The sequence below is a fragment of the Cynoglossus semilaevis genome, chromosome 1, assembly GCF_000523025.1.
Source record: "Cynoglossus semilaevis isolate Cse_v1.0 chromosome 1, Cse_v1.0, whole genome shotgun sequence".
NCBI lineage: Eukaryota > Metazoa > Chordata > Actinopteri > Pleuronectiformes > Cynoglossidae > Cynoglossus > Cynoglossus semilaevis.
Window position 1 is genome coordinate 26,761,760 of NC_024307.1, and position 10,407 is coordinate 26,772,166.

Sequence of the window (10,407 nt, forward strand, 5' to 3'; positions counted from 1 at the left end):
AACCCTTGTCAAAACCCTGTTAATATACAGACTAACACTGAACCTGAGTGGCTCAAGGACAACGTCAAGATGAACAGCAATGACCTAATTACAGCAACTCTATGAAGAGTTTCACTCAGATCACAGGGGTCAAACTCAGGCTCGTGGGTCAAATCTGGCCCATGGTGTCATTACACAAGATAATATCAAAATGTATTAGAGCTGGCTGTATACCAGCAGGGTTTCGAGTAGCAGCAGTGTAAGCACTATCATATTGCATGCATTTTTGGTTAGTTGTTCTGGTGTTGGCCTGAAAAAAGATTTACATTAAAAAGGAACTATTATATAATAAGACATAATAAGAAACAAATACCACTGATGTGTGTTTTATATCAAATTTAATTTCTCATGTGTTATCATGATATTAAGCTTTGTGGTTCTACATTTAATGTTTACACAAAACTAAGTTTGTTTCCATATGAAAAAATGTCTACATTACATATCGGGAGAGAACGAAAAAAACATGCACAGTTGCAGTGAATTTTTCAATAAATATAAAGTTTGGCCCACAACTTTGTCTCAGTTTTTAAATATGGGCCACTGTGAAATTCAGTTTGACACCCCTGACTTAGATATTTGTATATTTTTGTTGACATTTCTCCAGATTAATCATTCCATTATTTGGATCAATCACAAAAAAAGAGGAACAGGTGAGAAACACCGGCTGATATTGGTCTGTGTGATAGAGCGATATACAGAAAAAAGTGTCATAATTAGGAATATTGATTTATCTAGATTAATAATTGAATGATAAATTGCAATTATTTATAATTAATCTGGATGAAGCCACAGCTAGCCTGTGGTGAATCCAGTTAAATAATATAATGGTTCAACAGATGATCCATCAGCGCCACCAACTCAGACTCTGCGGTCTCTGGTTTCTCTCTCCAGTTAAATGATGTTATAAAATCCTCTTCTGCGACACTGTGTGAGCTCTGTGTCAAAATAATGAGGTTAAAGCGGTTTAGGTTTTTACAGGCACACACTTTCATTTCCCTCCAGGTTTACATGTTCTCTTATGACATAAAGACGTGCTGGTATTTATTGTTCTCCTGCCCAGGAACCTCGCTGTGGGGGGAATGGAAACGGATTCTGCAAAGAACCCCTTCTCCTAAAAAGAAAACACTTTTTTCTGCACAGAGTGGCGCTCAGTGTTAGCTTCCCAAGAATCATAGGGATACAAAATATATCCAGAATTTAAACCAATACAAGAGTTTGTTTTTCTTATGCCTTTGATGTGTTTATTTAATGGACTATTAATAGTTCTCTGGGAAAGACACTGCACCAACATGTTTCTTCCAACAGACTCTTGACAAACAAACAAAATCTTCTCAACCAAAACAGTTGCATTTTTTTAAGAGATAGGTAAAGAAAATGTGTAAAAACAAATCTGCTGATAAACTCCAGCCTCAGGTTTAAATCGATGAGCTGCGTCTGGATTCTATTTTCTCAACGATGTTAAATATTAAATAAATGATGCTGGTCAACTGTTTAGCATTTTTAAGCCATTTCAGTCTTGGGTATTTTCAAAATAGAGCTGCAGCTGCAGCCTATGGGACACGCAGTGAGATCGTACATTGAAGTCAGTAACTGTTAACTGCTTCACGTTGGCTACGTTTACCTGAGAGGAAGAAAAGGCAACATTTTACGGCAGTGCAGTTCCTCTTCTTAGACCAACAGCTGAGAGGCAGTGACTCCAGCTATCCATACGTCACATGTCTCCTGTCATGTTGGACTGAGCCAGACTATTACCATCACATCACATGTTTAGTGGCACTTCAGAAATCACAGGCCAGTACTGACCCACATTTAACGTTAAGTTTTGACACAAATTAGAGATTAAAATAGCAGTAATCTGGATGGGAATAACGAGTTCAGATGAGATACAGCATGAGTCACATGTGCAGACATGAGTGGAAAACCCCAGGTACTGGTAGCTGGTAAACATACGTCTAAGGGTCCATTGAAAAGTAAATATACTGCATGTCATGGTGGGTGGATCGCTATGATGTTTCTCAGTTACTGTGTCAACTGAATTCTGAAAAAAAAAAACAACAACCTCAAAACGAAGATGAAACACTTCTGACTCTTTTTATACCTGTCTACATATAAATATATATAAATATATATATATATTCACACTAATCAGGGCCTTGGGAGTACAGCAGCACTCTGTTCACTGCAGGCTAGATAATGGCAGCCTTTCAGCAGTGAGAGGTCGGAGAGAGGAAATTATAGCAAATGAAGGCGAGAGATTTTTATTTCTAATAACTTTCTGACATCTGAGCTGTTCAGACATACACGCCTGGACTTTAACTCTGTGGAGAACTGGGCTGTTCCTGGACCAGCAGCCCTCCATTGTAATAAAATTAAACCAAATTTCTGTTTCACAGTTTCAGATGTTTATATCATGTTGATTTTCCCCTCATATGGCTAACTTTTAGCTGCCACTTAGCAACATCTCATGAAACTAATGTTTCATTGTCTATTGGTGCATTTCTTTTTACAGTAGGTTGCCTACATTTCAGCTATAATTGTTGTTTTCCTATTTTTTAGATTATATTCTATAATGGTAAATTATGGCAATTTTTTTGACGGCTGGAAGTTTTTTCTGGACCTATTTTTATATTGGTTAATATTATTGTTTAACATGTTGTTTAACATTAATTAGGGATGCACTGATTGTGAAAATTCTGGGGCCGTTGTTTTAAAATAACCTGGCTTTTTTTATTTCCTCTTTTGTGCCACGGAAACATTACTGACTATTAAATATCTTTCATCTCTTCATCGTGCTATCCTTGAATGAGTGCAAGTTCTATCAGATAAATGTATTGAACAAAAACAGCATTTAATGTCAATTTGTTGTTGGCACTTAAGATAACCTTAATTCACTTTTTTTTTCTCAATAATATCTTTCAAAAACCCTCAAACTGCAAACTAATAAATACGATTTTACCTACAAAGCCCAACAAAAAGTATTTTTGTGATAAATAAAAATACATCCAGCATAAACGTAAAACCAATTGGAAAAAAAACCCAAATACGTTATTAACATAAATAATTTTTATCTTTCACCAGGTGTATTTAATTCATACAGAATAAAACACGACAGTGTTTCAGAACTCACAGATTGGAACACAGGGCATCTTTATGAAACCACCTGACCTCCAGTCTGTGACCTGATCAAAATAACACAAACACCTGCAGAGTGGTCCTCAAAGACAACAACTGAGACTGTGAGCACAACAGAAGTCTGACTCCTGGTGTTAACACAAACCAGATGAACCTTCACCACTGATCTGTGGAGTCTCTGCTTCCCTTAGCTGCAACTGTGTGAAATCTTTCTCAGGAAATGAATTTGATCTTCTAATAAATGAATAAATCACCACTAAAAACTGCTGACGTCGCCTCCTCTCCTCCTCTCCTCCCTAGAAACACAGCCTTGGTGGAGAATCGATCGTGGTTCTAAATTGAATAAAGGCTCTTTCCTGAAGCACCTGCAGCCTTTTCTCACTAATGGTTCATTTGTGGTTCTCCAGCACAATAAATTACAAACATTTCCCACAAGAGACACTCTTCATTCATTCTAGCTTTGATTTCTACAAAACTGCTATTCCCCATGAACTACAAATCAGTACAGGTCCCTTATGGCAATACAAATAATTATCAAATAATTATCAAATGAATTTGCCCCACTTGGCCAGCCTCTTCAATAGCTCGGTGCCCCCACCTTTGAAACCACAAATTAAAACTAGTTCCTCCCTCTAGTCCAGCCAGTCACTTGGAGCCAGTCTCTCCAAGTGATTGGCTGAACAAATAAAGTGGGTTGAGGTGTCTGGCCAGTATCTGGAGGAAAGGTGGCGCTGTTGAATGTTTTAGCTACATAATCCAGATTTTTTAAATCACTTCTTATTATTGTCGTGACATCCTGCACGAATATGTTACCAAATAATTGGAACTCATCTGTAGGGCAGGGATGCCCCCCCCCCCCCGCTGCTGCTGTTGCTGCTGTTGGAGCTTTAACTAGATAATAAAAAGTGGCTCAGCTGTGCTTCCTGAAAACCACGACGTGATGTGAAGCTGTAACAGTGACTGAAGCCCACACTCTCAGAATATTGTCAAGAAAAACTCACTCTTCTTCGCAGCAGCCATGTCACAGGAAATTGGTCTGGTTCCGACGCACTGTCACAGCCTTGTCATCTCAGCCCAGTGACCTCAGAGCAACCCTGCAAAATAAGTTAGACGGATGAGATGCTTCAGAACACACAGACAGATAACAGCAACAACAACAGGCAACAATTAGATCCTGTGTTCCCGGGCTACTGCACTTTACTCTTCAAGTCAGTGATCACTGGTCCAAGTGTGGTCCAGTTAAGAGGTGCAGCCAGAAACAACAACTGAGAGGAAAACAACCAAACAGACTGAGAGGATTAGCATGGAAGACGGAGCTGCTGACGACACACAGATGTGGAACCTTCACAACATCTGAGAAAATAACATCTTAACTGCAAAAGAAAAAAAAACAGAAGCAATATTGGCATCATCTTAATCAAAAGTTTAGAGGAATTGCTTTCCCCAGTATGAATGTAATTCTCCCATAGTAAGGAGTCAATTTTAAAAGTCAAATTTAAAAACAGCAACAACATGCCTCTTTGTTGTTACATAAAGCTCTTTCTGAGTCTAAAAACGCAGAGATAATCCTGCTCTTTGGGATTTTGGTGATGTCAGCATAGATAAGTTAAATACAGAAGTAAAAGAAAAAAGAAGAGAAAGAAAACAAATCATTCCAGTTTGGAGCAATGACAGTGGAGGAAATAAATGATCAAGCTGTTCATTTGCAAAATAAGGCGATGCTAATTTGCAACTTAGTTTTCTGTAGGCTCGTATTAGATGTTGGTCAAACATTACCTGACTGTACTTAATGTATTACAAAAACATCTATGACTGGTGAATCAAATGGACCAGTTTGAATGAATGTATGGATGAACAGGGCCAGGCTGAAAAGTTCGACTAAACTGACCTTCAAACCTACTATATTTTAATGTCAACACTAGGTTTACAGCTGCTTTGCTAACAGCAAAACAACAGACTTGCACTGTGAAGATCAGGTGTGTAACATTTACTTCATGTCTCTGGTGTAATGGAGTCATACTGAACCCTGAATATTACTGTGATAGAACTAGTCATTGTCTACAAGAAGAAGTAACAACGACAGTTGTGTTGTTCTACTTCTATGTCCTTCTCACAGGAACTGATCCTGAACAGAAGTCCAGACATTTGTCCTTGTTTCTTTTGCTTTAGTCGAGTCTGGAAATAAAGATGGAACAAACAAATTGTTTTGGCACTTCTTCATGTTTCTCTTTGCACTATGAGGAAAAAAAACTTTACCACATGTACTACATGTCCACTGAGAATAGACTGGTATTTAAGGTGGATCCAGCTTCAGCAGTGGGGAAAACTAAAACAAGATTAGTGCAGTCATTTAAATCAACCACTGATGGAATTAAAACACAGCTGAGCTGGTGAGAAGTGCTGTGACATTTCTTGACTGTGGCTGAAGCTTTATATCCTACAGAGCCAGTACGAGAGCTCACGTCTCGTGTGATGCACAGCACTGATGGTGTTTAACGGCTGAGACCTCGAACAAACATTCAAGTAAAAACATTAAAAAGGAAGTCAACAGAACCAGATAAGCTGTTGCATCACGCAGATCAGATGGGATTGTATTGTATTGGCAGTAAAACTAAGGGGGTCTAACAGGGGGAAAAAAAGAACTAATTTGAAGCTCCATTTCATTTGTAGGATTGATCAATTATCTGTTATATCTGAAGTTTCTTTGGGGAGTTGAACTCCAGCTCCTCCAGATTTGGTGGTCCTCTAACATGGACCCCACTCCTCAGTTTACTCCACAGACACTACTTTCCTAATGTGCTTTCATCCATCATTGTTGTTGTTTCTGTAAAAGTAAATTAAACTGTTTATCCCCAAATAATTTCGCCCAACGTTACTGTATGATGACAGCTATTCTTCAGACGCACTTTTGACTATTTTTTTTACTGCCGCTCCATTTCGTTTACAGCGCTAAAACATCCACGCCCCATTACTGGAGATTCTTCCAACAATTAATGTTTTTCAGTATTCACAGTCCAACAACAAACACTTACTAAAAAAAAACCCGTGTGTCAGTCCCTGAAAAAGTTGCAAAACGCTCGAACCACACGCGAGACTATACTCGGTATCGATGCAGCTCACCTGTCCTTATCTCCGGCAGGTGGAAAAGCTTCAGAAGGAGCGCAAGCAGCTGGTTACACACAGACTCTGGACAAACACTTACTATACGCCTGTCTCTCTGTCTCTCTCTCTCTCTCTGTCTCTGTCTCTGTCTGTTTGATTCCCCACCGCTGCACTTTCTCCACACCACTATTTCCGTGTTGGGTCACGTGGTTGGCTCGCGTTTCCTCCTTCGCGCCGTTTACATTCAAATCATTGATTGAACAAATTGAGATTTATATCTAGTAAACGCGTGCGTAATAACAATATACGTTTACCCCCCGGTCCTTTTGGACAGACCCTAGGACCACAGATCCAAGACAGACAGAACAGGTGCAGCTTCAACAGATAGGGCGGTTTGGTGGCGCCGCGCAGCGGTGATTTGGGTGTTTACAGGAGAGTTGAAATCATGCCTTCTTTAGAACTTCATATTTGGAACGATTTTCTCCAACTAGTGGGCTTTTAAAATGGTTGATAAACAAAGGAATTCTGATGTTATTATAAAAATGTTTCTGCCTTTTGTTTGTATTTTACTTATTATTACTATATTATGTTTGTGACTATGGCTCGGATAGTTTCACAGGTGTTTAACGGCTTCGGCTACTTGAGTCGGTCAAACATTTCTCTCTTGGTCTTAGGATCGAAAATGTGTTGTTATTATTATTATTGTTGTTGTTGTTGTTAAAAATATGGAAAGTATAGCATGACGAAAACTGCCAAAATCTTGGGAATAAATATAGCCTATACACATATATCATTTTGCTACAATATTGCACACCTTATACATGCATTATCTCCCTTCTCCCGGAGTTGCCATCTCCAGTTACACATACGTCATATAGGTAGGGTGTTTATTCATACTAAAATGACCAGAACACATGACACACACACAGATGTATAGCTGGCAGGTATTGTTTATTAAAATGTCAGTTAGTGAAGTTAAATTTAACAAAAACCATGTTCGTTTCGAAGTGTCTATTGTTTCCAAACGGGTTCCGAACGTTAATTTTGGAAGGACAGAGGCAACTGGACAATATTATTATTAACAGTAAACATGAGGTCAGCCTTAGTGTAAAAACGTCCCTGGGTGGGCTTGAACCACCAACCTTTCGGTTAACAGCCGAACGCGCTAACCGATTGCGCCACAGAGACATGAGGAGGTTGTGACGGAGTCAGTTTTTACTCCAGGGACATTACACTGTTCCACTAATGACCCAATCAGAATGGGCCGTCCCTCCTACGAGTAAAAGTGATGAGAATTTTTGACAAAAAAGCTGAGGTTGTTGCTCCAACAAATGAGTCAAAAGTTTTTAAAGGTTTCATATTTTTACATAAAGTAATTTCTTAAGAAAAAAACATTGTGAATCAGGCTGCACATCAGCACATAACAGAAGGTCACATTTGGTTGTGTGCAGTGGTGAGCTGTGTCACAATGACAAGGAGTTCACTTTCCCTTAAAAGTAACAGGATCTGGTCCAACCAAGGTTTCCGTCTATATAACACGTAGTAAATATGAGGCAAGGTGTCACATCCATTAACCTTTGAACACAAAACACCACATATGTTGTTGTTCTGTTTATTCAGGGTGATTGTCATGAGTGTGTGATTTTACCAAAGAGTAAATGTTCAGTGGACACATGCACCAAGGTCAAAAACAAGAGGAACAGGAACCACCTTTAGAGCATCCACGGGTTCCAACATGGCTGCTCACATCTCACTCCAAAAATAGAAAAATGAACTTTCAACGACTGATACAGTAAAAACTCAGTCTATTAACCTGAAGTCAACATGAATCATATCAACTGTAAACTGTCTACTGTAGTGTTTACGTCTGTGTCCAGTCAACAGAGTGTTTTCCTGAAACACAAAGTCAGTTTTTATTTTAAAGTACTAGATACTGGCTAAGCATGTTTTCACGCAGCCTCACTGACCCTCGGATCATTAGAGAACATCTAGAACCAGGAGGAACTTCGTAAAGAAATGATGACATCTAAACCATGAAGTAGAGTAGCTGTGAAGGAGGAACTGTTTTCACCACATCAGGCTCATCAAGCACAGCAGCACGTTTGTTGTGTCTCAGTTCTGAGCCGACGTGCTGTTAGTCTGGGACGTACTCAAGGCCAGCTGCATGGCCCAGATGCTCAGAGGCCTCATGTAGGCCAAAGAACGGAAGACGCCCTTCTCACTGTAGGCTTCAGGAGTCTGGAATGCCATTCCCAGTCTCTCCCACACAGTCCTGTAGCAGCCTTCAGCCGTTCTCATCCCCTCATCCCTCATTCCCTGAATGTTTAAAAACAGAAAAGCAGCTTTGTAGTAATGCAGCCACAGTGTGTTTTTTATAATGTTTGGTTAGCTCTTGGCACTGTTAGTATCAATGTATTATTCAATTAATTAAGCTTAGTTATTTAGTTAGTGTTAAGGACAAACACAGAGACTGACATGCCATCCAACATTGGCACTAGCCAATCAGAGGCAGTGGGGCGGATTACATAGGCTTAAAACAAAAGCTCAATTTTCTAAATGAGCCCAAAGAACCACAACTACAGTCGATTTTTAAACTGGCGACTGTACTACACTCACCTCATGGATCATGGTAGCTGCCAGTCCATACACTACTCCGGTCCAGACCTCATCTGACTGGACGCTGGATCGATCAGGCACTCCCTCAGGACGCATGCCATTTACTGCCCCCATGTGGCCTCCAGCAAAGCTCATGACGTTCAGGTCAAAGACCGACTTCAGTGCGCTCTGGATTTTTTCCTTTGGGAAGGCCTAGAGGGATGACGCAGTGAAGAGATACATAATTCTACGGAGGACTCAGTCTCAGTAGGTCATATCAAACCAGCTTGTTTTAAATGTGTAGCATTGAAAAACAGAATACTGGGAAGACGTACCTGGTACTCCCCGTCTCCCAGACCAGATGCTCGGAGGAACCAGTGTCCAGCACACTGGTCAGACATCACACTGTTGGAGAGCTCCCTCCCACTGCTGTCGTAGTTGTAGTACTTTCCTAAAAGTGAAAAAGAAAATAAAAAAAACAGTAAAACATTTTTCCAGACCTAAACTCAGACTAACTATGTTTCCTGATACGGATCAGGTCTCAAAGGTGGGCTTGGACCAACCGTTCCACAGCAGTTTGTCATAAGCTGCGCTGCCTCTGTCCAGGAGGTCTTTGTAGTACTGAAGGGACGCGTCGCTCTTCAGCACTTCAGCCATTTTACACATCACACACAGGGAGGCCAACCACAGCCCGCCGCAGTACGCACTGGAAAGCACACACACATGTAAATAGAAACAAACATTTTTTATTTTTTTTATTTCAGCCTACACACTCACCTTGGTCCAGTTACTTTCCAACCATCATAGGTCTGGTCCGCATAGCCAGAGTTTTCGATGAGCCCGTCTCCGTCCAGGTCAAACTTCAGTTCCGACTCCATAACAGCCTGAAACCGAAACCGAGATTCAGTTGTTCACAACGGCAGCTTAATGTTTAATAAATTGGATTTGGATGTATCTCTGAAGAACGGGTATCCGAGTGGACTACATACCTTACATATGGGCCACATGTCACACAGGTACTGATTGTCCTGGGTCAGATGAAAGTCTCTGTAGACCTGCAGGACAAACTTGAGGTTCAAGTCCTTCCAGCCTGCAGTGTCATGAATGAGGTAGGCATTCAACCTCTGCCAAGGCTCATCATCTAGGAGCAGAACAGGAAGATGATGTGAAAAAAAAACAACAAAAAGTTGAAAAAGAAAGAAGCAAACCAAAGTAGATACAGTGGTAAAGTGAGCTCTAACAATCTCAACACTCATAATTAATACCTGGTTTGAAACAAACCAAATGCTGAAAAGCAGCCCTCAACCCTGACAGAGCTTCTTCAGTATTTTATTTAACGTTCCAAACTGTAACATGTAAAACATGTGACGTTAGCTTTTTCATCTTCACTCCAGTCCTTATTTAACTTTTTAAACATTCTACTTTGCTCTAAACCCTCTGACCTGGGTCTCCTATGTCATGAGGGACCACGTCTTTGGTCTTCACATAAGAATGGCGGCCACTCATCAGATGAAGCCTTACAAAAAAAAACAAAAAAAA

The 10,407-nt window shown here is 40.2% G+C and overlaps 2 protein-coding genes and 1 non-coding gene across 3 annotated transcripts in view; all 3 read right to left on the reverse strand.

The window, feature by feature from the left end:
• The window catches only part of adisspb (adipose secreted signaling protein b), a 14,691-nt gene extending 8,328 nt beyond the window's left edge, over positions 1–6,363 (reverse strand). Inside the window, exons 1-2 of the mRNA XM_008323519.2 lie at positions 6,292–6,363; positions 4,173–4,265 (exon numbers count right to left, since the gene is read on the reverse strand). Of these exons, the coding sequence (XP_008321741.1) occupies positions 4,173–4,191 (19 nt within the window). The 5' untranslated portion in view covers positions 4,192–4,265; positions 6,292–6,363. The remainder of the gene's footprint in view (positions 1–4,172; positions 4,266–6,291) is intronic.
• Positions 6,364–7,209: 846 nt separating this feature from the next.
• gba2 (glucosidase, beta (bile acid) 2) overlaps positions 7,210–10,407 on the reverse strand; it is an 11,095-nt gene continuing 7,897 nt past the window's right edge. The window contains 7 exon segments of the mRNA XM_008323509.2: positions 7,210–8,589; positions 8,890–9,081; positions 9,204–9,319; positions 9,432–9,574; positions 9,646–9,752; positions 9,858–10,009; positions 10,311–10,384. Coding sequence (XP_008321731.1) covers positions 8,386–8,589; positions 8,890–9,081; positions 9,204–9,319; positions 9,432–9,574; positions 9,646–9,752; positions 9,858–10,009; positions 10,311–10,384 — 988 coding nt within the window. The 3' untranslated portion in view covers positions 7,210–8,385.
• Positions 7,388–7,461, reverse strand: trnan-guu (transfer RNA asparagine (anticodon GUU)). The gene has a single exon. It is a non-coding gene; the product is annotated as a tRNA-Asn (tRNA).